General features: G+C 45.7%; 1 protein-coding gene across 1 annotated transcript; it reads left to right on the plus strand.

The window, feature by feature from the left end:
• Window positions 1-1778: 1778 nt before the first annotated feature.
• Window positions 1779-26632, plus strand: Fkbp1a (FKBP prolyl isomerase 1A). The gene is made up of 5 exons (XM_008834224.3): window positions 1779-1940; window positions 2010-2057; window positions 21011-21123; window positions 25410-25574; window positions 26321-26632. Exons 1-4 carry the CDS (start codon window positions 1904-1906, stop codon window positions 25536-25538), a joined length of 327 nt encoding a protein of 108 aa, XP_008832446.1. The 5' UTR covers window positions 1779-1903; the 3' UTR covers window positions 25539-25574; window positions 26321-26632.
• The last annotated feature ends 1197 nt before the right edge of the window (window positions 26633-27829 follow it).

Genomic DNA, 27829 nt, shown 5'->3' on the forward strand with positions numbered 1-27829 from the left:
GAGGTGTTGGTAAGCCAGAAAGCTGGCTTTCACTACACATAGAACTTTAGACTTTTCCACCTCCAGAAACATGAGAAATGTTTTATTTATTATTGTTTGTATGAGTGCAGATACACACATTCCACAGCATGTATGAAGGTCAGAGGACAACTTTGAAGAGATGGCTTTCTCCTTCCACCATGGGTTCTGGGGATAGAACTCAGGTTTTCAGGCTTGTACTAATAGTAGTTTTGCCTGCTGTGCCATCTCACTCCACTCCTTATTTAGATAAAAAAAAAAAAAAATCATGTGTGTTGTATGCCATATGTGTTCAGGTGTCCTCAGAGGCCAAAAGAGGGCATCAGATCACTGGAACTGGAGTTACTGGTGGTTGTGAGCCACACAAGTGGTAGGGATTGTTGGGTCCTCTGGAAGAGCAAAAAAGGCCTGTAATTCCATGAGAAATGTTTGTTTAGAAGCTATTCAGTATATAGCATTTTGTTTATAGCAGTCTGAATAGACCAAGACATAAGTTCACTCATCCCTAAATCAGTTTCTAGAGCTTCTGTGACCACAGCTACCCAGACTGTGTTGCATGCCCTTGCTGGAGCTGAGTGATAATAGCTTCTTTCCCATATTATGGCAACAAAGGAGGAATGCTTCCTAGATGAAACCCAATGTCCTGTCTTCAGAAAAGGCAACCTGAGGCTGGAGAGATAGCTCAGCGTTGAGAGCACTGAATGGTCTTGTAGAGGACGTGGGTTCGATTCCCAGCACCCACATGGCAGCTACGAACTGCCCTTAACTCCAGTTTCAGGGGAATCTGAAGCCCTCTTCTGACCTCCGTGGCACTGCACAACACGGGTGCACTCACATGCAGGCAATACACTCATACACATAAAATAAAAATAATAAAATATCTTTTAAAAAAGCAACCACCCAAATAACATTTGGCTTTGAACTGTTTCATTTTACCCAAGCCTCCTGCTGGGTGCAGTGTCAAAAAACGGTCTCAGTCATGCCCTCTCACCCTCTATCCTACTTCCCACCAAGTCCAGGATCTTCAGCATTTACACCCACCCACAAGCACAAGAGCCAACCTAATCTCTTTTTTTTTCATCTCCAGGGACTCCCCCCTCAATACAGATATTTCCAATGGTGCAAATCTCTACGCCTGAGAGTAGTGAGCTACCCTTTCATGGGGGTATTCAAGCAAAACCTGGGCAACCCACTGAAAGCTTGTACGAAAGGGGTGTGTGTGTCAAGCATACGTATTCGGACATGGATGGGGGCTTTCATGCAGGGCAGTGTTAAAACATTGGCAGGCGGATCTCTGTGAGCTCAAGGCTAGCCTGGTCTACATAGTGACTTCCAGGACAGCTGGGGCTACAGGGAGACCCTGTCTCAAAAAGACAAAACAAAACAAACAAACAAACAAAAAAACCCCCACAAAAAACATTGATCCCTGCTCCAATCAGAAGCCAGGAACCTGGTGCTAGTTGCTGACCGTCGTCCCCACGGTACCACATCCGCCAGCCCTACTCGCAGCCATCCTCCTTACTAGACGAGTATCTGAGTTCGGCAGCGTGAAGCAGCTCTAGGTGGCCCCGTCAATAACTGGCGCACACCCAAATTCCTACGGCCATGTGGCAGAAGCGGAAACGCAAGCTGGAAGCGCAGAGGAAGGCCGAGAGGGCCGGTCAGGACGCCGCAGCTGCATCCGGGGGTCCCCGGCTCCTGGACTTCCGGTCCCTCAGCCCGGCCTTCCGGTCCGAGCGCGCCGGGCGCACGCAGGGCGGGGCGTGCTGTGGCGCGCCTGCGTAGGCGACGCGCCGAGGGACGAGGCCGAGCCGCTGAACTGCTGCCAGGTTCGCTCCGGGTCCACGCCGCCCGCCCCGCGTCCTCCGCCGCCGCCGCCGCTGCCATGGGAGTGCAGGTGGAGACCATCTCCCCCGGAGACGGTGAGTAGCGCCCGCTGCCCGGGCCCCCGCCGCCGCGCGCAGCTGCTCACCTGCCTCTGTCTCTCCTAGGGCGCACCTTCCCGAAGCGCGGCCAGACCTGCGTGGTGCACTACACCGGTGAGTCAGGCGGGCGGGATGGGGCGGGGTCGCGGCCCCCGGGGGCGGCCTGAGGGTCGGGGAGGGGGGCGGCCGCGGGGCCCGGAGCTGAAGCCTGGGCGGTAGCCGCGTCCCAAGGGACAGCCTGGGGCCCGCCGAGGCAAGCGTGGCCCGGGCTAGGCTGTGTCTCACTGCGTGAGCAGTTCACTATTCGGATGCTGCCAGGTTGCCCACTGCCCAGGTGAGGAAACTGAGGCTGGGCGAGGCGCATCGCTTGGCGGAGGTCACGCGCTCCTGGCCAGGGACCCTTATAAAGGATATGATCCGTTTCTGAGCCCAGATTGACACCTTCCCTATTCTTGGGGCCCTCCCTTCAATGGCGATAAGAAGGGTGAGATAATTCCGAGTCTGCCCTACTACGCTTTCCCCTGGAGGAAACACCGGAATTCAGCCCTCTGGAAGGGGCGGTTGGGGAGGGAACGGCTTCCTAAGTCATTACTGTGGCTCCACCTGGCCTTGGGGAATACATTATGCGTGGCCTTTTTTCATCTTTATTTTGAATCACTTTGTAAATCTAAGGCTCAGTGTCAGGGATGGCTCGGCCGACCGAAGGCTGCGCCAAGTTATTTAGCGCCCTTACCGTTTCTAGGAGATTTTTTTTTCCACGTCTATTTTAAAGGAAAAGAGGCAACCGGAGCGCAGTACAGAGTAGCTAAATCAAAGGAAATTTTAGAGAGACGTACCCACACCCCAGACAGAATTCAAACATCTGCTGGCCTGGAGACCATCTTTTACTCCATGCCCTTACAAGGTCCTCCTGGGTTGGTCGGAGTGGGGGTTAGCTGGCTGTGACTTCATAGCTGTGGGCTTTGGCTCCAGGATGGTGGGTGCTGTGGTGTAGCCGCAGCTGATAGGAATCGTCTTCCCTCCCCCTCCTTCCCATTCCCACCCTTTCCTTTGTCCCCCTCCCCATCCTTCCTCTGTTTCTTCTCCCTCCTCCCCTCCACTATCACCACCCCCACCTTTTCCCGGACTGATCCAGCCAAGCTGCTGAGGCTCAAGTTGCTTTCTTTCCCCCATCATGGGAGGATCCTTCTCTAAAGGGAAATGACTTATTGAGAAGGGAAGAAGGCAACTCACATCCTCCTTCCTCTGCCCAGTTATTTCTCTGGTTCTTCTTGAGTAGAAAAGAGGTCAGGAGGTGGAAGGAGTTAAGGACTAGAATCTTTAAAGGCCACCAGAGGAAGGCTTGTTTTGAAAAAAAAAAAAAATCTACCTTTGGAGAGAACACTCTTGTCTCTACCTAAACTGCAGAATAAATTGGACATACTAAATAGCTGTCATGATAGGGCCACAGTCAGTCCCTTAGTCTGGGAGGGCTAATAGAGGAAAACTTCCTAGTTTGATCATCTTTGGTAGCAAGTTGTGGAGAGTAACCATTGCTTTTTGTTTACATTGCGTGTTGGGGGGTGTCTAGGTGAGAGAACAGTTGGCTGTTCTTTTCCTCTGTTTGATATAGACAGCCACACTACTGTGCTTGGCTACATCTGTCTGTGTCCCCATCGTCGTGTTTGACTACTGTTGACCCAGTACCAGCGTGTAGACAGAAACAATTTACTGTGCCTGCTGGTGAAATGTCCCCACAGAATGTGTCTCCAGCCTTTTCCTAAAAGAACAGATTGCTGTGGGACCCAGAACACCATCAGGGCTCCTAATGCCTCCTCAAGTCTGTGTTCTCCAAGCGGGTGGCACCCACCCACACGTTACCAGAACAACAGCAGGACCCTGGCAGTATTAGAACAAAAGCTTTCTTTTTTATTTCATTTTGATAAGCTCTACAAAGACGTCTTAGTAAGAAGCCCGCTGTGCCTCATGCTTACAGAATAGGCCGTTCTCCTGAGGTCAGATGGCTTTGTTCACATGGGTCTTTGCTACCAGCCTCCCAGGAAGAACCTGTTTGAGGCCTGTGAGGGCGTGAGAGAAGGGGGTAGAAGTGCTTTGAGATCACATCTGCAGCACTTGAGGCTTCTAAGCCACTGGTACTAGACTATCTTGCGGGAACAGGACCAGAAGGGAGGATTATCATTAGGATGGGGGGGGGGGCGCTCCTTCACAGGCAGGAAGCCAGACTACAAGTATGTCTTCTCTTCTCTGGTTTTCCCTCCCTCTCTGCCTCAGAAATTTTCTGTTCAAGATTTGTGCTTCTCTGTTTGTCCTGACTGGTGGATGCTGGAAGTCACCTGTGTGCCCACCTCTCTTCCCTTCTCCCTGTTCTGATTTTTTCTGGCTCCTTTTAGTGTCTGGCTCAGATTGCTTGGCTGTGTGACTGAAAGGAAGGAAGCAAGTGACAGGTTTGGGTCAGGTGGACACTTTTGATTGTATGGGTTCTAGCCAAGTACCTATTACTGCTGATTTAGCATGGGTCCAAAGAAACAGCAAAGGAAGGTAGGTGACCAGACTCTCCCCTCTCTATTCACGCCTGCATACTAGGGTTCAAACCCAGGACATTGCAGGTACTAGCCAAGCACCTTTACCACTGAGCTACATCCCCAACCCTCAACCTCAAGGATGTTTTAAGTGCCAGTAGCAGCTGCCTTGGGGCCACTCTTAAGGCTTCCTCTGCCATCTGTGACATCTACCAGAGCACTTTGAAGGCCTTGTACCACCTCTTTGTGGTATCAGGGAGAAAATGCCTAGTGACTAAGGGGTGTGACTGGCCTTGATTGATAGGGAGGGAGGACAATCTGCTCCTTGAATCCTTAAGATTGAGTGGTTCCGTTGGCCCCTCCCTCCCTTCTTCCAGTAGCTGCTTCATCATAGATGAGTGGAGCTTACCCAGGCACACAGCTAGCGCCATGTTCCTTTCCCTCAGCCTCAGCAGGCCACATGCTTGCATTGTGAGAGCAGCCTCAAGTGGATTGAGGGAATTCTTTTTTTATCCTCTTAAGTAGGTAGACATTTTGTCCTTGGGATCAGGCTTAAGTTACCCATAGTCTCCTGTCTAAGACACGAAGAATCTGTTGGCATCACCTCAAGGGTCTACGTGGGGCTGCCAAGACTTCTAAAGCAAGCGTGGCCACTTGCCTTGCGTTAGCTGCCTCTTTTCCTCTGCTTTATTTTATCCACCCATCTGCCAGCTGTTTCTTAGTTGGTGACCTGATGTCTCGGGGAGGCTCATCCTTAAGAGATGCTTTAGGAGGTTTCCTCCTACTTTGTGTTGTCACAAGACAGACAGGCAGAGTTGTTTATGCAAGTTTGTGATAGGACACTTTTTTCCCTTCCTGCAGCAGTAAATCAGGTACAGGATGTGGCCAGTGAACTAAGTAGACAAAAGACCTGAAATGGAGGGGCTTAGTCCATGATGAGGAGACCAGTATGACATGTCAGATAGTGAGAGAAAGGCACAGTGGAGAGAGTGAGCAGGGAGGGTTGGGGAGGGGAGAACCAGAAAAGCCCTGATGACACCTAAGCATCACTCACAGAGAGCTGGGTAGTGAGTGGGTTTTGTGACCATCTGGGGGAAGAGTATATGTTCAAAGCCTGTAGACTGGAATTGGTGAAATAATGTGGTAGATAGAGATGGGGCATGGGGGAACTTGGTGAGATATTCTAAGAACAGTGGTCCTTCCCCTGAGTTAGGCGAGGCCATTAGAAGGTCTTGAACTAGGCCAGGTGTGGTGGTGCAGGCTCACTCAGGAGGCAGAGGCAGGCTGATCTCTGAGATCAGGGGGCCAGCCTGGTCTACCTAAAAAGTTCCAGGCCAGCTGGAGCTACAGGGAGCCTCTGTCAAAAAAACAAAACAGAAGGTTTTAAGCTGATTGGGATTTTTAACCTCTAATGGTGGGGGGTGCGGGGAGTGGCATACACAGGACTAGTGTATCCCAAGTGTGAGAGAGTTTCAGCCCAGCCCAGCCTAGCCCAGCCATGGTCAAAAGTGATGTAATTGGATGTGTTCTTCAAAGAGGTTGGAGGTCCTTGGTTTACTCTTACCTCTTCATTCAGTGGGTACTTAGAACTTGAGCAATTTGTCCTCCTTTTCCTGGCTTCCATTGCCATCTCTAAAATGGGAGTAGCAGCACCTGTGAGGAGTGGCTGAGGATCTTGACAGGAAGTACACGACAGTTATGCTGTCATCCAGAGTGCTACTCAGATGCCTTGTGTCCGAGGTACTGGTTAATAGGTTTCCTTGTCTTTTGTGATGTCTAGGAGAAAGGCAGAGCTAAACTTGTTGGAGCAGCCAGTCTTGACTGCACTTAAGATTGAAGCAGTTGTCCTGGCTAGGACCACCTCCTAAGGAACACATGGGCAAATTAAGTATCCAGAAAAGAGATGGAATGGAGTGAGCAACCATCTGTAACCAACACCCCCAGGCTAAGAAAGCTGCAGCTGTTCTCCTACAGTTGGGCCTTTGGTAGGTTTCTTGGCAGTAGTTGTGGCCACCTCTGTGTGAGAGCCACGTGGTTGGCCTGTGCCACCTTGGGTGTATGAGCAGGTTAGGGTATTGATTCTGTTTGCAGTTGCCTCAGCTTAGTGAGATGTTGGTACTCTGAAACTGGAACTTGCTGCGGAAAGGTTGCTTTCTTTCCTCTGGGATTGTGGTTCCCCCAAATCATTCAGAAATACCATTGTCCTCCTTCCACAGGTAAGATCAGGGCAGATTCCCCTTGTCTTATCCAAAAGCATTCTTCTGTGTGATTGCCACTATTCATGGACAGCCTTTCAGAGAAAGAAAAATATAAGTGGAACACTGTACCCATGACTATTTTAAACATATACATAGTTTTATAATCAGGTTTGCTGGGCCATTGTAACTTGAAACATCCTGACATCTTACATCTGAAAACTTGAGCAACTGCCAAGAATGAGGGTATTCTTTTTTCTACTTGTTAACATCCAAGATAATTTTAAATGAACCAGTACTATCTAAAACCAAACTCACTGAAACTACTACAGTTTCCAAAGTGGGCTTCACATTTTTGGTTTTTTAAATCATAGCCCTTTTGAGGGTCATTTGTTACAATGAGATGTTCTGTGTGTAGACTCTAGAAGTCCTTGCACTGATTGTTTTTTGTTGTTGTTGTTCTTAATGACCTCACACTGATTTTTTTTTTTCCTGAGAACAGACTGCCTTAGAGAATACCCCCATATCTGTCCCATTGTTTTCTTCTAGTGTTGTTTAGCTCTGTCCCTCCTCCATTCCTTTAATCAGGACATTCAGTGTTGGGCTCCTGAACAGACTCAGGTTAACTCTGTGGATACTGCATCTTCCACATATGTGGGAAGCTTCAGTATTTGTGATGCTGAATTTGGCCTTCACTGTAAAGATAAACTTTTCTTCTGCAGCTGGCAGTTGTGCCTCTAAGAGCTTGGGCACCCTCAGGTGTTGCATTTAGTAGCTTTCACTTGGTAGTTATGGTGGCTAGAGATAACTCACTTGAACGCATGGCCTACAGGCATTCACAGAGTAATCGTCTTTAAATTTTTCATTTCTTCTCTGCTTATTACCTTTCTTTTATAAGACAGGGTGAAGTGACTCCCTTTAATAGCCATTTTAATTACATGTATTTATTTGTGCATGGTGAGGGCATGTGTGGTGGTCAGAGGCTAACTTGAGGGAATTGGTTCTTAGCATGTGGCTTCCAGGGTTCAAATTCAGATCTTTAGGCAAGTGCCTTTACCTGCCAAGCCATCTCCCCATCCCTAACCAAGCTTTAAAGTATCAAATAGTCATCCCTAGTGGAGGCAGCTGAGGTTTTTTCCTTCAGTTCACCTGTTTTTAGTATACTATGGACTATAGTTTTCTGAGCTCCTTCAGCTGGTTCTCAGTGCTTTTTGGATGGCTTCCCACTGTTTCTTGACTCCTTAGTCTCACTATTCTGTTTCTGGTATCAGCTATTCCTCCCTGGTTCCTTTTAGTAGGTCCCAGAATTTATGTACCATAAAATCCATTTGTCTGTAGACTTTTTAAGGACCATGTTTGGTGGTAAACTGGGACTCATTTGTGTACCTTGGAATTTGCATGTTATGTCTCAGAGCTCTTAACTTCCCTGACCTGTGTGTTTCCTTAAGCACATCAAGCCTTCTGTGCTTAGGCGCTACCACACTGCATACCACCACAGTATAGCAAGCTCTTTATTTTTCAACTCAAATGATAACCCATTGGCGGTTTCCCCTGACCTTTGGCTGCCATGATTCCTCACATGTGCACATGCATGTGCTCTCATTCTCTGACAAGGTGCCTTTGTGTTCTAGTCCGGTCAGGCTGTCTGCAAGGCTCCTGTTCCCAACAGTCTGCAGCTTCTAAGACGTCAGGGTACAGTGGTGTTCTCTAGGGGCTCCAGTTTGTCCCAGGTCTGGCACATTGTACTGTTAGTAAGCGGTGACCGAATGGCCACTCAGAGCCCGAATTCCTGTTACCATGGTAGGTGTTTCTGTTTCCTTTAGGTTAGAAAGAGAAAGTACTTACACTTTTTTGGACTCTGTTCAGTCTTCACCATTTGTAGAATTGTGACCACTCCTTTGTATACCATTGCTCTCACAGCTCAATACCCAAAGTCTTCCTTTTATTATTCAGTCACAGTGTCAGAAGGTGTGGGAGAGCCTCAGCCTGCCTTCAAGGCAAGTGGCCACTAAGGGAGGTACCCAGAGCAGCCTGCACCTGGAGGCTAGGACTGGCTGGTCTATGCCTCACACAGACAAAAGGAAAGCATTCCCCCACAGGCTTGGAGAGAGAAAGATGCCTTTGGTGTTTTTACAAGTACTCATTGAGTGTCTATGTGTGTCTACTGTTCTGAGTACCAAGAATTTAAGAGTGAAGGAAAACATAGTTCCTACCCTTACATATTTTTTTATTTTTATTTTTTATTTTATGTGTATGAGTGTATTGCCTGCATGTAAGTAAGTGCACCTGTGTTGTACAATGCCCACGGAGGTCAGAAGAGGCTGTCGGATCCCCTGGGACTGGAGTTACAGACAGTTGTTAGCTGCCATGTGGGTGTTGGGATTCAAACCCGGGTCTTCTGCAAGAACAGTCAGTGTTCTTAACCGCTGAGCCATCTCTCCAGCCCCTACCCTTACAGATTTTTAACTGTAGTGAAAAGACAAAACAAATGTGATTAATATGCAGAAATGTATTATGCATTAGCCAATAAATGGTAAGGAGGGACAGGAAAAGGTCCAGATTTTAAACTGCCAAAGACCTCAGTAAGAAAGATATTTGAACAAAGACCTTTGAAGGAGTTAGGGGATTGATCTATATGGCCATTTGAACAAGAATTTAGGTAGCACAACAGTAAGCGCAAAGGCCCCTGGAGTAGGAGTGTCCTTGATGAGAATCTTGACTATAAGAAAGCAACTTCTAGGCCGGGCATGGTGGCACATTCCTTAAATCTCAGCACTCCAGAGGCAGAGGCAGAGGCAGGCGGATCTCTGTAAGTTCAAGGCCAGCCTGGTCTACATAGCGGGTTCCAGGTCAGCTGAGGCTATTGAAAGACCCTGTCTTAAAAAGACCAAAAAGAGAGAGAAAGCGGTGTTCTAGGAGTAGAGCAGTATCAGTACTCAGTGAGGTCAGAGAGATGGCAGGGGAGGGTGGGTAGCAACTCTTGGAGGGTCTTGAAGGGTTTCAGATTCTTTTCTGAGTGAGGTGGATATCCATGGAGAATTTTGAAGAGCAAGGAGAAATAATGTTCAACTTGTAGTTTAAAAGGCTCTGCTCTCATCAGGTTTGTGCTGGAGCGAGAGAAGAGCAGAACAAGGAGGGCTGTGTAATAGTTTGGCTTAGAGGGCAGGCTACTCTACAACAGTGCGTTATTTCTGTCATTTCCACCTAGTCACTGTTTATATGGTGATTAAAAATGGAAGCTTAGCTGGGCATGGTGGTGCACGTTTTTAATCCCAGCACTTGGGAGGCAGAGGCAGGTGGATCTCTGTGAGTTCAAGGCCAGCCTGGTCTACATAGTGAGTTCTAGGACAGCTGGGGCTACAGGGAGACCCTGTCTCAAAAAGACAGGAAAAAAAAAAAAAGGAAGCTTAAAAGACATGCCTACAAGGGACGAAGGCACACTCTGCCTGTGTTCTTGATCCTGTTGTGCAGCTCCTCCTGTGTGGGTCTTGACTTTGAAAACTTGGTCATGGAATCTGAAGGGATTTGGCTAAAGGTGAGCAGTGTTTCCACACTGTTGGGGATAGAGCTGCTTCCTTCTTTGGATAGGTACTTGCCCTCTGGCCATATATGCTCACTAGGGTTGCTTAGAAGCCCAGTTGAGGAAGGTCACACTGGGATGCTGTCATAGTGCCAGAAGTGGAACCAAAGCAACACAGGTGCAACTCACCTGCTTAAAGGGCCATTGCTTTTACTTTGAGTATGGTGCGGCTATTGGAGTTTTCCATCACAGTTTTGCAAACACTAATTTTGGCTTGGTTTTGTTTTGTTTTCTTAAAACAGAGCAAGGTCTCTTGTGAGAAATTATCTAAATTTCAAACCTTTCCAGATAAAGATTTCTTCAAACAGACGTGGTCTCCCTGCTGCACTCACTAGTAATATTCTAGTGTCTTCCTGTATTCATTCCAAGTGTTCAGCTTGGAGTACTCCTTCTAGTTCTACCCAGGCTTCATTAATTTGCAGTTTAATTGCAGTGTCAGTATAACCACCATGACTGACTTTGGAAACATTCAGCTGACTGCTCCCCTTTGGTGAATGTAAAACTCAGAAGAGTGATAAAAGTTTCTGGCATAGTAGTTAACAAAATGGGGTTCAGAGAGCTTGTGTCTAATAAAGGGGAAGGGAAACCACTGTCTTTAGGCCTCTACTCTAGCAGATTTATTTTTATTTTATGTGTATGAATGTATTGAGCGACCTCTCCAGCCCTGCTAGTATTTTGTTACTGCTTTATTTGATTTAGATGTAGGTGCCCCCCCCTTTTATAGCTTCCTGTAATGTAAAACACTGAAAACTTACAGTGATAAGGATTGTATATGGCATTCATCACAAAGCTAAAACCTGCATCTCTAAAGCGACTGTCCAACAAAGCAGGGTGCTCTGGAAATGATCCTTTTCTTTTAGGTTATTAGTGAACTAAGAAGCAGTGGTACTCATAAATCTTAAGTCCTGATCTTGAGTCTTCACCATTGCTTCTGAGCCAAGCACCAGGAACACAGTCTAGGGCACTCTGTCTTCCTGGCAAGTGCTGGCCATGTCTTTCCCTTTGCCTAGTCTTTCTGGACAGGAGCACACTCCAGGACTGGGGTGTGGCTCAGCAGTAGTGCTTGCCTAGTATTTGAATGGCCTGGGTTCCATTCCCAGCACCATGAGGACAACTCACCACAATCAACAAGAGCAGCGGGAAAGAGCAGGGTGCTATTGGAGAGACAGATTTGACTGTTCCCCCAGTGTCTTAGTTTTTTAAACCCTCCTTCTTCCCCTGCAAGAATCTGAGTCTCGTTCTCCTCCAGTGAGCAGCTGCACAGGGTGGAGACCAGAAGAAGGTGGTGTCATATGCATACAGCACCGGCTTTTGCTACTTTGTGATCTTTGTGCTTTAGCCTGGAGATCCTCAGGATTTCACATTTTTTATAGTGATTAGAAACTTAAAGGTTCTGAAAAATAAAGCTGCCCTTGGAGGATTATCCCTCAGCCGCTACTTTCTATATAGGGAAGAAGGTCTAAATATGGAAGCGTCCTCCTTGTCCTGTCCTGCTGGTTCTGTCATGCAAGTGAAGCAGATCCACTCAAGTGCCAAGGGCTGAACCAAGTGCCATGCGGACATTGCGCAGAGTCCAGGTCTGTGACCTCCAGCTGCAGTCAGCCCTGAACACCACCATTTAATGCTTGAAACCAAGAATCTGCAGCTCTTCCAGACAGTTCTGTCATGAGGTAGAGTTTGCATATAGTTGGAAATGAAAGTGGGCACTGTTGGCAGCAGAAGGTAAGCTTGACCTTTAGAGCCAAAAGCTTGCCAACTGCCGTGTCCAAACTATAGCCTCAGTTGTTTCCTCCCTGCCAAGTGTGCTTTTTCTGTGGGAAATAATGGCAGTAACTTGGCAGGTGGTTTCACTGCTCAAGGGGCTCTAGGCCCAGTGCTCAGATCTCCGGATTTGAAAGTAGAGCACTGAGACTCAACCTGTTCCCTCCGACCTTCCTGGCAGAGGAGATGCTATAGCTATCCATTCTCTATGTGGAGCAGGAGTTAAACATGGAGGTGATGAGGGAGGGTTTGGCTTAGTAAATGTCACGATCTGACCACCTAATCCTCTCCCCTGCCCCACTCCCCAGGGTCTCACTATGCTGACCCTGAACTCAGAGATCTTGCCTCTGCCCTGAATGCTAAAGTTAAAGACATGTGCCACCATGCCTGGTTTTTTTGTTCTCTCTTTAAAAAAAGAGATTATTTTATGGATGTTTTGCCTGTGTTTATGTATGTATGCTACCTGTGAGCCTGTTGCCCACTGAGGCCAGAAAGGGGCATTGGATTAACTGAACTCCAGATGATCATGAGAGGCTATTGGGGTGCTGGGAACCAAGTCTCTGCCCTTTTGCAAGAGCAGCATCTAATCTTAAGCTTTGAGCCATCTCTCCAGACATTTATCCTTTTTTTTTTTTTTTTGGTCTTTTTGAGATAGGATCTCCCCGTTGCCCCAGCTGGCCTGGAACCACTGTGTAGACCATTCTGGATTCTATCTTGCAGAGATCCGCCTGCTTTTGCCTCCCCAGTGCCAGGATTAGATGCATGTGCTACCACACCTGGCTACAGTTTTAAGTCTTGGTAAATTCTTGTTCCCCTATGAAGTCCCCCCGCTTTGTTCCTCTCTAGCCACTACTGTATGTTTTAGAGGTTAGGTTACGTTTTTAAAATTATTTATAAATGGAACTATGCAATATGTAGTCTTTCATTTGGTTTCTTTTACTTAGCATAAATGTTTCAAGATTCTTCTCTGTTCATGTATTAATACTTTGTTCCTTTTTATTACTAAGTAAGTTTTTATGTATAGTTATCCATTCACCATTTGGTAGATGTTTGGGTTGGTTCTTGGGCTTTGGCTGTTGTAAATTGCTTTGAATGGTTGTACACAAATCTTTGTATGGACATAGCTGTCCTTTTTCTGAGATAAATACTGAAATGTAGAATGAATGGGCCATATGGGACATGTATGCTGAAACTCAACGTTGCTTTCCAGAGGTGGCTCATTCTGTATTCCCACCAGCAGTGTAATGTCCTCCCAAATCCTTAATGTGGCCATGGCCAGTCTTTTTAGTTACTCATTTTAATTAGCAATAGTTATCCTTCCTGCTGGTTTTGAGTTACATATTTCTTATGACTAGGAATGTTGCACATCTTTTCAAGTGCTTACTTGCCATCAGTGCACATTGTTTTTCAGTGAAGTATAGGCTTGAAGCTTTGTCTCCTTTAATCAGGTAGTTTTCTTTTCTCTTTTGATGGTATTTTGTTGTATGTCATGTTGACTTTGGAATTGGCAGTCATCCTGCCTTGACTTTGGCTTGGTAGTTCTTTGTATACTTGGGGTGTAAATCCTTTATCTGGTATATGCTTTTTTTGGCATCACATCTAAGAAGTCTTTGCCTAACCTAAAGTAACACTGGAGGTTCTGGAGAGATGGCTCCGCATATCATGCTTGCCATGCAAGTGTGAGGACCTGATTTTAGATCCCCATAATGGGAGGTGGGGTGGGAGAATCCTCTGAAGCGCAGTCCAGCTAGCTTGGCAACGAGGCGGTGAACCAAAAGATCCCGTCTCACACAATGGAAGGCGATTACCAACCCCTGAGGTTGTCCTCTGACTTCCATTTGAGCACCATGGCACATGTGCACCTAAATATGAACACATACACACAAAAGATGATGGCAGTGTGGCTATAGATTCCAGTTCTCTAACGTGTGTGCACGTGCGCAGGTGAATGTGTACCTGGCTGCGTGTGCAAGCCAGAAGTCAGCTTTGAGTGTTGTTCCATGGGAGCCATCCATCCACCTTGTTTTTGTTTTTGTTTTTTAATATTTTATTTTTATTTTATGTGTACAAGTGTATTGTCTCCATGTATGTGCGTGCACCCATGTTGTGTAACGCCTTGGAGGTCAGAAGAGGGCTTCGGATTCCCCTGGAACTGAAGTTTAAGGATGGTTTGTAACCACCATGTGGGTGCTGGGAATCAAACCCCGGGTCCTCTACAAGAGCAGTCAGTGCTCTTAACCACTGAGCCATCTCCAGCCCCTTTCCACCTTGTTTTTGAGACAGGATATGCCAGTGAGCTCTAGGGATCCACTTGTCTGTGGACTCTGCCTCCTCTCTGCTGGGATTATAGACCTGCCACCATACTAGGCCCTCTTCACCTGGGTGAAATCAAAGTCAGGTCCTCATGCTTTACTGACTGAGCTATCTCCCCAGCCCCCAAATTTTAAAATTTTTTGTATTTGGATATCAAGGTGTCAGCTTCATATATTTTCCGTCTCACACAATGTAGCTCTCACCTCTTGGGCATTTGCGTCTTAATGTCCTTCTCTATTAATATTTCCTCATTGTAATCCATATTTTTCTATCCCTTTGCCTGCCTGATGCTAGACAATGTGAATTTTGCCTTCTGCAGTATTGGCTTTTTATTTTGCATCCTGCTGAGAATCATCTAAGTTCCCAGGAAAGGGTCTGTTATAATCCTTGTGGGTCTCATTTGTGTGATGTGTTCAATAGCTGAACATTAGTACTCAGATCACTTTCCACTACTAAAGCAAGGTCTTGTATATGCTACTCTGCCTCATGGATGTAAGCTTCTAATCTGGCTGGTAGCAATGACCCTGCTCCCTCAGGCTGTCCAACTCATGGCCTGTGGGCTACACATAGCCAAGGATAGCTATGAATGCAGCCCTTAAAACTGAGGGTTTTTTTTTGTTTGTTTGTTCTTTTGTTTTGTTTTGAGACAGGGTCTCCCTGTAGCCCCAGCTGTTCTGGAACTCACTATGTGGACCAGGCTGGCCTCTGCCTCCCGAATGTGGAGATTTAATCCCTTCCAGGATTAAAGGCGTGTGCCACCACACCCAGCAAACATTGAGATTTTTGTTGTCTTTGGTTGTGTGGTCTTGAGTCTGGTATTTGTATTAGTAGATGACAACATTGTCCCAGTGTCAGAAGGTTGGACACCTATGAACTTTTTGAATGGTTCTTTTCCTGGCTCTAAGTCCCAGACACATGAAGTGGTTGATACTGTGCTGGCTACTAAAGGAGGGCCCTCCGCAAACCTCTAGCCCCTTGTATTTCTCCTGCTTGGTGTCTGTCCTGTCACCTCTTTCTGCTTTGAGCCTCATCCCTGTTCCCTCCCACTGGAAATTCCCAAGGACGTGACCTGGAGTGATTATAGGCTGGCCTTGCTTATTTCCCAACTCTCAGAGAGTATTCTTTCTGTATGGGTTTCTAGTGTCTTAAATCCATTGTTTCAGGTGTTTTGTTTAGGTTGTTTCTTGGTCTTTGTGAGGAGGGGCATCAGTTGGTTAGTTGGCTGACCAGGGGCAAATCTTGTCCCATTTCCTTCATGTTGGCTAAAAATGGACATCCTCTCTAGCTATTTTCACATCTCTGCATCTCTTATGTCTTATAATTAAAAAAAAAAAAATTTCTTCCGAAAGCTGCATGCGTACTCATTACCACTTTCTTCTGAGTTACCTCCTCCCCCTACCTTACCTCAGGATCTTATACTGAGGTTATTCTGTGTTCTACCCCATTGTGAATGACCTCCTCCTAGAATCTCCTTGCCTTGTAGCTTGGGCCCATACTACGCTTTAATCTCAGGATATTATTCAGCCTTTAGAATTGGATTATGGAACCCCTCCCCATCCCCAGATTCTCCCCCCCCCCCCCCCCCCCAGTTCTTCCTGTAAAGGTAAAATAGATGAGATAGACAGGAAATGACTGGTCTGGAGCAAGACTCATGCCCCCTTCCTTGAGACAACAGCTCATGTAAAGTAGCATAGGAGAATAAAGCAGTGATCCTTTTTATTGATTTTTATGGTTTTCTGAAGTAATGGGGAGAACTCTCTTTGTTCTTCGTGTCCCACATAAGCTTGGGAAAGTGGATTTAGCATCACAGACCAGCAGCCCCTCACTGAAGAGCTGGCTCAGCAGCAGGTAGAAGCTGTGTCCCTGCTTGAGCTGGTCCTAGTCAGTGAAGGTATCTGAAGCAAAGCAGCATCAGTATATGTAACATTCAGGGAGAGGCTGCTTGACCATTGCCTTTGTGACTAAAGGAATGTACAGTCTTAAGTACCTTGTGAGTTTTCATTGTAATAAAATATGGTCTCCCCAAGGCGAAAGCTATGTTCAAATTTGACAAGCGCTACTATAATTCTTTTGGAGGTTACTATATTTCTTAATCTGTGGGTTACAGCCCATTAATGTGTCAAGAAATAAATACAGTGGATCACAATTAGGTTCTTGGGAAAAATGAGTAGTTACAGGTAAAAACTACCACACTTTTGCTTCTTTATACATGAACAATGCAGGTATATCTGCTAGGCCCTGACCCAGATACCAGACCATCTCTAATTTAGCCATTATTGGGATGATAGACACATTCCACGGTGCCCACTTTTTTAGATGGGATCCAAACTAAGTTTCTCATACTTTATCAACTAAGCCATCTTATTCCCAAGTTTATCTCTTTTTTTAAATTTTTTTTTAATTTTTTTGAGACAGGGTCTCCCAGCTGTCCTAGAATTCACTATGTAGACCAGGCTGGCTTCGAACTCAAAAAGATCTGCCTGCCTCTGCCTCCCAAGTGCTGGGATTAAAGACATGCGCCACCACGCCTGGCCCAAGTTTATCTCTTAACAGTGTATCACCTCTGATGGGAGATGCTGGTATAGAAACAGCCATGCCTATGTGGGGCCATTTGTAAATGGGAAATTTATTTTCTTTCCTTTCATTTTTTCAGAAAAAAAAAATCTAAAGCTGCTCTAACGTGTTATTTAAAAAGGCTGGGAGAGGGCTGGAGGGATGGCTCAGCAGTTAAGAGCACCAGCTGTTCTTGCAGAGGACCTGGCTTGGTGGCTAGCAACTGTCCATAACTCTAGTTCCAGGGGATCTGACACTCTGTTCTGACCCCCAAGGGCATTGCATGACACAGGTGCACTTACATATATGCAGGCATGCATTCATACACATAAAAATAATAATTTTTTTTTAAGGGCAGGGAGAGCCAGGCAGAGTGGCACACGTCTTTGATCCCAACACTTGGGAGGCAGAGGCAGGCAAATCTCTGAGATCGAGGCCAGCCTTGTTTCCATACTCCATAGTGAGTTCCAGGCTAACTGGGGCTGCAGAGAGACCCCATCTTTTTTTTTTTTTTTTTAAAGGTTGAGGGGGTGGCGGCAGGGGTGTGTGTGCTTTGCTTTAGAAGGCCTTCTGGGTACTTGGGTGCGGCCTAACTGTGAGGCAAGGCTTCATTTGGCTTACTTTGCATGCCCCAGTGTAGTGCTGCCATGAGGTGAAAATAAGTGGAACACCAGACTTCAAAGTGCTTCTGCTGATCTGCCACCCTCAGAGAGGCGGTATATTGTTAAGTTGCTTCCAGGCCAGTGAGAGAGATTGTCTCAAACAAAAAGTGGAAGGTGCCTGATCAATGATACTGTGTGCATATAAACAAGCAAAATTTTTAAGTGCTGAACCTAGATCATAGTCACTCAAGATCCATAGTGTATTAGGATTGCCCCTAGTGTACATTCTGTGGGTCTAGAAGATTTAGACAAGTATATGATGACATATATCTACCACTGTAGTCTGAAGATTATTTTCATTACCCTAGAAATCCATTGTTCTCTGTTTATCCCTCAGTTCCTGGCAACCACTTGTCATTTTATTGTCTCCATAATTATGCCTTGAAAGCAGATTTAACCACCCCAAAGCGCAGTTCTTGAGGGAGGTAGTTTGGGACAGGTTCAGAGCACTGGAGTGGCTGTTGTGTTTCTGACCTTCTCATGGTCACAAGGTAGCGGCTGTGACCTTTCCTTTTTTCTTGAGACAGGGTCTTCTTATAGGCCCAGCTGCTAGGAACTCACTATGTAAACCAGACTGGCCTCAGTCTCTAGAGATCTGTCTGCCTCTGCCTCCTATGTGCTGGGAGGCATACACCACCATGAGCTGCTCTACCTTTTTTTTTTTTTTTTAATTATTTTTACTTCATATGTATGAGTGTATTGCCTGCATGTATGTAAGTGTGCCTGTGTCATGCAGTACCCACAGAATTCAGAAGAGGGCATTGGATCCCCTGGAACTGGAGTTGAGGACAGTTACTAGCTACCATGTGGGTGCTGGGAACCTAACTCAGGTCCTGTGCAAGAGCAGCCAGCACTCTTAACCATTGAGCCATCTCTCCAGCCCCTCTATGTTATTTTTTGAGACAGGGTTTCTCATTGAACCTGAAGCTATCTGATTGGCTAGACTGGCTAGCTGAGAAGCCCCAGAAATTCTCCTGTCTCCCCACCCAGCTCTGGGATGGGAATACAGGTGGGTGCCACCATATCCCAGCTTTTTGTTTTGTTTTTCTTTTCTTTAATTTTTTAAAAGATGGGATCTTAATGTGTAGCCTGGCTGGCCTGGAACTCTCAGGGATCCACCTACGTCTGCTTCCTGAGTGCTAGGATTAAAGGTGTATGCCACCATGCCCAGCTAAGCTTTTTTTTTTTCTTTTTATAGGGGTTTTGAGAGATTGAATTCAGTACTTTACCAACTGAGTCATCTCCAACCCAGGAGTTTCTTCTTGGGTATCTTTTTCTTTTAAACTGATGATGTGGGACTTTTCTAGAAAACTTGGTTAGATTGTCAAAGTAAGGGAAGTGGTGGCTAAGCCTAGGGCCCAAATGCCTGTATACCGAAACTACACCATCCATAACTAGCATAGAGAAAGGCTTAGGTTGAGTCCAGTCCTCTCCTGGACTGAGCTGTTGCCACTCCTAGAAAATTGATGCTGGCTCAGATATAGAAGCAGAGCTCTGGTCTGGATTGTGTTGCAACATGGATTCAGATGCTCCCTGGGCATATTTCACCGGGTTTTGTCCAGGTGGTTCTTGCAGGAAGTTAAGCTTAAAGGCCAGGGATCACTCTTTTGTCCTGGGCTCTGACTCAAGGTCTGATCAAAAAAGCACAGACCAGGAAGAGGCTATTTCTGGTTATCAGTCTCCTTCATGGTTCATGGTCCTCGCTGACTAAATAAAGCCTTTTGCTAAGAGTTAGGATCCACTATTCATTGACTCTGACCTTGGGTAAGCTACAGTGCCTTGGAGTTGGTTTCCTTATCTCTGTTAAAGCGTCTCAGCAGAATGGAAAGGCTTGTTGCATATCTAGGGAAAGGATTCTGAGAGTCTTAGTGTCTGTCTTTCCTTAACTTTGAGTTGGGTTGAGTCCAGTAGTATACAGTGATGATAACGTGGAGCCTCGAGACTGGTTTTCTCAGTTGCTCACTTAGAGAGACTGTTCAAGATTTGTCAGTTCCTACATCAGGTGGCAATTGTGTTCTGGTAAAGGAGTGACCCGAAGTATGTTCTCTGGCTTAGTAGTTCTGGGTGACACCTCCTGCTTCGTCACACACTTAGAGTAGGGGTGGGTCTTGCCTCCAGGCTCAAGGCAATGTGAATCCCATTCTGCCTAGGACATCTGTCTGGGCTCCTGCTTGGGACGGCAGCCTCCATCCTGTTTTCTATTTGGTTTAAGTCTATTTGGTGACTGTAATGCTCTCAATTCATCTCTGCTTCCCCAGCCTACTGACCAAGAGTTGACGTTGTTTTGGAGGTTGGAATTTTTATCAGGCTTTCTCTTTCTTCCCTCTAAACACATAGGCATATGCAACAGCATTCTGTTTTGATGGCTCTTCAAACCCTAGTGGGTATCTACCTTCAGCCTCTTAGAACATCAGTTGTGTGTCAGTTCTGGGTCAGCCATTGGCTGGCCCCTTCCAGCCTGAGATTGCATTGTAAGAGCTTTCAGCAACTCAGTGTCAGCTATCCCAGTTGGCTGATGCTGGCTTCCGGAGAAACCCATGCCAAGGGTGTTTTTGAAAAGAGAGCTGCAGATGTCTGTCACAGATGTCTGCTCTTCTTTTCTCACGGTGTTCGTCTTCAAACTGGAGTTCCCCTTTTTGCTGTGGTTTGCTTGGCCTCTGGGAAAACCAGTCCGGTAGAAAGAACATGGTCTGTGGACTTCCAGTCTAGTTTTGCCAATTGGGCAGATGACTTAATTTCTCACCTCAGGTTCTTGGTCTGTGAAATAGGGACAGGCTATGGGTTTGTGTATAAAGACATGAGCTTCAGCCGTCTGGGGCACCATTGGGCCAAATAAGTGGGATGAATGCTAATGTTCCCAGGTTCCTCTAGTTCGTCCAAGTTATTTGCTATTTAACCAGGAACATTGTAACTCAAGAAGTAGTGTATGCCCAGGTTCTGGGTTTGTGCGATACAGTCAGCACCAGAGTGCTGGGCAAAGCTGTCTTCCTATTGTTTCTCCCTCATCGGATGATGCTGATAGGGTTCTGATGAACGCAGTCACCCAGCAGGAAGAGCAGTGATGCATATAGCCATAGCCAAACACCAAGGTCTCAGTAGGGGGTGTCATGGGGTACAGTGGAGCAGGGTTGGAAGAATATGGTGTATGCATGACATGTGTAAACCATGACAGAATCAGGGAATAGTGTGTCCAGTGCCATGAGCAAAGAAGGCCACAGTTACTAATTGAGGAATCCATGTAGTGGTCATGGCAGGAGAGAACTTAATGTTCCTCCCTACTCCAGAACAAGATAGAAGCATGGTGTCAGGCCTGTCACCAACTGAATAGCAGTCCAGTGAGGTCACAGGAACTCCTCCAGAGACGTCACAGTTCCCTAGGCCTAGGATACCTGACCAGGCAGGCACTCTGGCACTGGCTTGGTAATAGGACCTACTTCATGCCATTTCTCCTGGTTACTCATTTTACAACTGCCCTTTTTTACAGGGATGCTTGAAGATGGAAAGAAATTTGATTCCTCCCGGGACAGAAACAAGCCTTTTAAGTTTATGCTAGGCAAACAAGAGGTGATCCGAGGCTGGGAAGAAGGGGTGGCCCAGGTATGTTCTCTTGCTTTGTTTCCTAACATTGACCTGTAGGGTTTTTTAGTGGGGGATAGGGGGTGTCTTTTTGAGACAGGGTCTCCCTGTAGCCCCAACTGGCCTGGAACTCCCTATGTAGATCAGGCTGGCCTTGAACTCACAGAGATCCGCCTATCTCTGCCTCCCAAGTGCTGGAATTAGGTATGTACCACCACACCCAATTCTATATTATTTTTTATGAGCATATTCAATATGGTCAAAATTTCAAGAAAAAAGTGCCTGACACTCCCACAAATGACTGGTCCGGAGGCTTTCTTACCTAGTTAAGGCATACACTGGGACAGACCCCTACTTCTCATGCCTTTACCTGAACGTGACAGGGCCCATACAGCTGAATAAAACTCTTGTGGAGGATGGGTGCTATAATTGACTCTTTTTCAGTATTTTGCTAAAGTAATGATACTGTATCTTTATTTTACATATGTACAAGTATTATGGGAAGGCAAGTTCTACAAAAGTAGGGTGGGTTGGCTGTAGGGATTGTACTCTTAAGTGCCACCAGCAGGCTGTGAAGGTGCAATTTTTCCCCAGCAATGTGCTGGTAAAGCTGTTTTGCCCTTGGGATAATATGTGTGAAAATGGCGTCTCCTGTACTTTTGTTTGTCTTGGTATTGACTATACATGTCAGACCACTTCCGTGTGTGTTGTGTGCATTGTATTTTGTACCTGTGTGTGCATGTAGAAGCCAGAGAACAACCTTGGTGGTGCCATCTATCTTTTTTTTTTTTTTTTTTTTTTTTTAACTATTGAGAATTTCACACATACATAATAAGGTTTTGATCAAATCCACACCCACTTTGTCCCCTCAACACCTCCCATATCTCCCCATTACTTTTTTCTCTTTCTTTCTTTCTTTCTTTCTTTCTTTCTTTCTTTCTTTCTTTCTTTCTTTCTTTCTCTCTTTCTCTCTTTCTCTCTTTCTCTCTTTCTTTCTCTCTCTCTCTCCTCTCTCTCTTTCTCTCTTCTCTGTCCCTCCCTTCCCCTCCCTCCATTCCTTCCTTCCTTCCTTTCCTAATGGGGCTTTTTGCTACTCTTAACATTCCTCTGAAGAGGTAACCCTAAAATTTTTTAGGTATTAGATAAGAGCCCCCAAATACTTTTGACATTTTTAGCGTTTGGAACAGAGTATGATGCTAAGAGGCCCAAGGACATTTTGACTTTAAGCCAAGAAACTGGCTACTTTTCTTTCTTACCCTAACTGCCTAGCCAATTCCTACCTCCTATTCTTATCATACCATCCTCTGAAGAGGTTACCCAGATTGCCAATAGGGAATAGGGATGCAGACCGCTCTGGCCTTCTTCCATGCTGAACAGGGATGCAGGGTGAGGCAATTGGAGTACACCTTCAGTGGGTCGATCTAAAAGACTCCCAAATTGCATAACTTTTAATTTCTAGGGGGAAAAGAAAGTCCTTGAATCGTGAACAGGGGATGTGAAGAAATAAAGGCAAGAGTAGTTAGCATTACAAGTTCTAGACAGGGAACTAGAAAAAGATCAGAACAGGAGCTGGAGAGATGGCTCAGCAGTTACGAACTTTGATTGGTCTCGCAGAAGACCCAGGTTTGAATTCCAGCACCCACATGGCAGCTGACAACTGTCCGTAACTCCAGTCCCAGGGGATCCGACAGCTTCTTCTGACATCCGTGGGCATTGCATGACACGGGTGCACTTACATGCATGCAGGCAATACATACATACACATAAAATAAAAATATTAAAAATATTTTTTAAAAATGGCAAATTTCAAATGTTCTTATCAGAGTCCATTGGATTTCTTGATGGGAGCTTCCAAAAGCATCCCTCTATTGGGTTCCTCCTCATTTTTCTTTGGCTGCCAAGGCTGGACTCGAGAGTGATGGACTCAGGAGTTGTTTCAAGCACTTTGATAGCTGTTGGAGTGGCTAGAATCAGTGTCAGTTCCCTCTCAAAGGTTTCTAGATAGAGGGAGAAAACAAATTTAGAGTAATAGTGGTATATCTCCCTTAGCTACAGGTGGGCACTACAGACCAAGATTTGAAGTCTTACATCTGAGCAGCACTCTTCTGATTAGGAACAAAATCATCAATGAGAAATAATTGTCTAAATATTTTATATGGACTTAAGCCTAATGTCTGGGAAGTTAAATCCCTTGAACTCTTAAAGAAATATACTAATCACTTTAATCTTTGGTTATACTTTCCTTTTGCGTGCTTAAGACCATATGGTTGGCCCAAATAAAACAATTTTTTTTACTATTCAGGTTTCGGGAGGAGCCCCTGGCTCCTTTCTTTTACCAGTTCCATCTATATGAAGATAAGTCAAAGGTCCTGTTGGACCTTGGCTGGCTTCACTTGGGAGCATGGAGGAAATGTTTCCTCTGAGTTGACCCTCCTCTTTGTAGACTGGACACTGGTTCAAGTCCGTCTGGTGGAGTATCCATGGCCTCTCTGAACAGGAGGACAGGTGACTCACCACAGTTAGAGAACATTTCGAGAGATGTTCCATAGTCCCTTGGAACTACATTGGAACAACATTGGAAAAAGCCATTTGCCTTGAGTCCATTTCTTTACCTCTTCCCTTTCTATTTGTGGAAACACTTGTTCATCAATACTACAGAATTCTCAGGAGATAATAGGGGACCCAGGATTGCCAAATTTGGGTTGGATTTTTTTTTTTTCCCTCTCATGGAGACCAGGAATTTTTCCTTGGCTTTAACCAACTAAAAGGATGTTTGCAGTGGGCTCAGACCCAGGGGGCTTTATAATTAGGCTGTGCATGATGGTTTTCTTCTTAATAGATTTATATCTCTTCTAGAACATGCATTACTTTAATTTCTCTGCAAAATTCACTGATTGAATTTCAGAAACTTTAGTCCTTCCACCTACGTGGCTCTTCATTCCCACAAGGCAGGGAGTTGGCAGGACAGGGGAAGAGGCCCTTTGTGGTTTACTAGCCATACTGTTTTGCCCTTACCCTGGTCTTCCAGCTGGCTCCTGGGTCTGTAGCCCAGTCCCATTTCCCATACCAATCATTGTCCATACTGTAACCTGTCTTGATTCTTCAGCATTCGGACAATAGCAATCCCAAGTGCTGTAGCTGCCTTTGAGATAGTTTTATCCGCCTACTTTACAAGTCCCAGGCTTATTGAGATGGGATTGGGAGATGGCCACACTCCTTGATGTGGTATTTTGGAGTCAGTCACAACCCTGCCTCTTGAGCCTTTCTAAGTCCTGACTCAGAAGGCATAACTATTTTTTTGTTCTTTTCTGTCTTTCCAATACTGGCCAGAACCTCAGTTATTTCTCTGGTACTTTGGGCTTCTTTACTCTTTCTCTAAAGCTTCCCTCCCTGCTATGTGTATAGCCTCTGTGCTGGCTCAACTCAAAAGGCATGGCTTTTTTCCTTCTCCTCCAGGCAGCTGCTGAGATTTACAGCTTGCCTGGGGTTTTCTTTTAAACTTTAAATTGTCCTCTTTAAATATAATGTAATAATTATACACTTATTTATTTTTGGTCTTTTTGAGACAGGGTCTCCCTATAGTCCCACTGGCCTGAAACTCACTATATAGTAGACCAGACTGACCTTGATCTCACAGAGATCACCTGTGTCTGCCTCCAGAGTGCTGGGACTAAAGGTGTGTGCCACCACTCCCACCTTTGCTTTTGGATATTTGACCTGTGCTTTTTTTTTTTTTTTTTTTTTTTTTAAAGCAGTGGTTCTATAATGGTCAGGTGTGGTGGCCCACACCTTTAATCCTGGCAGAGACAGGCTGAGTTTGAGGCCAGCTGGGGCTAGAGGGAGATCCTACCTCAAAAAAACAAAAAAATAAAAACCAAGAAAAAAACAGTGGTTTTATTAAAGAACAGTAAGCTTGAGCTCTCTCTGAATTGCCTCGGCCATAGATTCATTTAATCACAGATTTTTTAAAAAATTGCATCTGTACTAAACACATACTGACTTCTTTTCCCCTTACTTTAATTGCCCAAATAACAGAGTGTAAAAATAATTTGTGTGATATCAATAAGGTCTAGGTGGAGAGATTGGGGACCTGACCCTTCCAAGAGTCGAGATGGGCTTTTAACTGCCATTGGGTCTCTTCAAGTGTGACTGCCAGCCTCCAAGTCCTTCATGGGGTGAGGCTGCCTGATTCCCAGGCAACTTCAGAACCACTGACATATCCTGACCGGGGAATACCTAGGTAACCAGGCTGCTTCTGTAGAGATCAGGAGTGTGTCCACTGAGTTTATTTCTTGTTCTTTTCACAGATGAGTGTGGGTCAGAGAGCTAAGCTGACGATCTCTCCAGACTATGCCTATGGAGCCACTGGGCACCCTGGCATCATCCCACCACATGCCACTCTCGTGTTTGATGTGGAGCTTCTAAAACTGGAATGACAGAAGTGGCCTCTTTCTTTAGTTCTCTGCACATGGGTAAGGGAACTTAATGCTAAAGGACTCTAACTGCCTTTGCTGCTCCCTTGTTATGCCGTGTTTGATGGTAGAAGAGAGAGCAGAAGATACCACACAGCCCCTTTTAGGTGTCCCATCATTGTTAATGTCCCTGTAAAATTTGGTCATTCTAGCCAGGTGTGGTGGTGCATGCCTGTAGTCCCAGCAGAGGCTCTCTGTGAATTCAAGGCCAGCCTGGTCTGCATAGCAAGTTCCAGGCCAGCTGGGGCTACGGGGAGATCCTGTCTCAAAGAGAAGAGTCTCAAAGCCTCAGGGCAACCAGAAAGTTGTAGATTTTGATACTGGAGCTATTTTCCATTTGGGGCTGTCAGGATTGTATGTTGAGAACCTGAGGAGCTTTTAAGCTGCCCTCTAAACCATTAGTTAAGAGTCACTGCAGATGAGATCTGGACTTTTGGGGTTGTTTTAGCCCTCAGGTGATCCTTTATGTAGCCAAGTTGTGTTGTCAGCAGCATTGGGGCACAACAAGCTAAACTTAATCTAAAACAACAGTAGAAAAGCCAAATAAAACTACTGGCCAAGTTGAGCAGAGGATTGCTTATCTGGGAACCTATTTAGCCCCCCTGCTCTCTAGCTAGAAGACGTGGTCTGGTCCAGAGAGGCTTCTCTGCTGCTGGGAGTGGGACTAGGCGTTGTAGATGTTATTGTGGTTGTCCCTGCAGAACACGCTGAGTTGCTGGAACTCACAGATTTTCTGTCCCCAACAGATCTGCCATGGAGGGATCTGGGGCCTCCGAGACGTGTGCACATGAATCCATGAGGAGCTTTTCCTGATGTCCCACTCCACTCTTTGTATAGACATCTACCCGACTGAATGTGTTCCGTCATTCAGCTTTGCTTCAGACACCTCTGTGTCCTCTTCCCTTTTCTTGTATGTGTTGACCTAAACGATATGCCATAAACCTCAAGTTACTCATTTTGTTTTGGGGTGAAGATTCAGTTTCCATCTTTTGGATCTAGGTTTCCAGTTAAGTATATTGTCAAGTATTAACAGCACAAGTGGTGGGTTAACTTTAGAATAGGAATTGGTGTTGGGGGTTGGGTTTGCAAGAATTTTTTTATTTTATTTTATTTTTTGGATGAAATTTTATCTATTATATATTAAGACATTCTTGCTGCTGCGCTGCAAAAGCCATAGCAGATTTGAGATGCTATTGAGGGCTGGATTATTCTCCAGTATGAGGAAGGTCCTGTTAAGTTTGAAGCCCTACCCAAACTGAAATGGGGGGAGGGGAGCTTTTGCCTCTGCCAGCGCCTCCCACCTTCCCTTGAAACCCTCTGCCTTTTAAAGTAGGTCCCATTTCACTGCGATGTTGGACACTACAGGTATCTGTCCCTGGGCCAGCAGGGACCTCTGAAGCCTTCTTTGTGACCTGGCTTAATTTTTTTTTTTTTCATCCTATGGTTTTTCTAATGAATTTTCAGGACTTTTGTAATCTTGTAACTATCCAAGCTCCACTTCCTAAATTTTAAGAGCTTTAATTGAAAGTTTAAATTGAAGGTGCTGTTTGTAGACTTACCACCCAATGAACGCCCAGTCATCATGACAAATCCTTGAGTGTTCTCTAAGAAAATGATGCTGGTCATCCTTGCTGTCCTGTGTAGTGAATTGGTGAGAGAAATTATGCTTTTGTCTCCCCCCCCTGCCACCACATATGAGTTTCAAGTTTTATTGCAATAAAAGTGCTTTATGCTGGCTTTTCTCAGCTCTGTGTCATGGTGGTTACTTAAGTGTACATGCCTCACCCACCTTTTAGTGTAGGGTTAATGTAGGTATGCAGTGTCCAGGGGTGTGTCCTGGCAGAAGAACACAACAATAAACATCTTCCCCTTTGGCTGTGGAGTGGGATGGGGGCAGTAGGCTTTACCTCAGAGGAATTGCCTGAAGCCAGGTTGGACCAGTCTACCCCATCATCTTCTGTTCCTTAACTGCTGAGGTCACAAAGAAGTGGGGGGTGGGGATACAGCCAGCTTTCAAGAAGGAAGTCTAGTTGGAGATTTGTTACGTGAAGATGTATGAAGAATTATGAAAAGAACAGGTGTGGCATGCACCTTTAAATCCCAGTAGAGGCAAATTAACCTCTGAATTTGAGGCCAAATTATTTTTTCAAATTTATGAAAGGGCTAGGCGTGGCAGCATATGCCTTTAATCCTAGCACTCGGGAGGCAGAGGCAGGTGGATCTCTGTGAGCTCAAGGCCAGCCTGGTCTACATAG

The sequence above is a fragment of the Nannospalax galili genome, unplaced genomic scaffold (genome assembly GCF_000622305.1).
Source record: "Nannospalax galili isolate Female #2095 unplaced genomic scaffold, S.galili_v1.0 scaffold811, whole genome shotgun sequence".
Taxonomy (NCBI): domain Eukaryota; kingdom Metazoa; phylum Chordata; class Mammalia; order Rodentia; family Spalacidae; genus Nannospalax; species Nannospalax galili.

Excerpts from the sequence above, each read along its gene's own strand:
- Fkbp1a (XM_008834224.3), top strand. The coding sequence starts at position 1,904 with ATGGGAGTGCAGGTGGAGACCATCTCCCCCGGAGACG. Across the intron at positions 1,941-2,009 it reads GACCATCTCCCCCGGAGACG|GGCGCACCTTCCCGAAGCGC; the intron begins GTGAGTAGCGCC and ends TGTCTCTCCTAG. Across the intron at positions 21,124-25,409 it reads GGGAAGAAGGGGTGGCCCAG|ATGAGTGTGGGTCAGAGAGC; the intron begins GTATGTTCTCTT and ends TTCTTTTCACAG.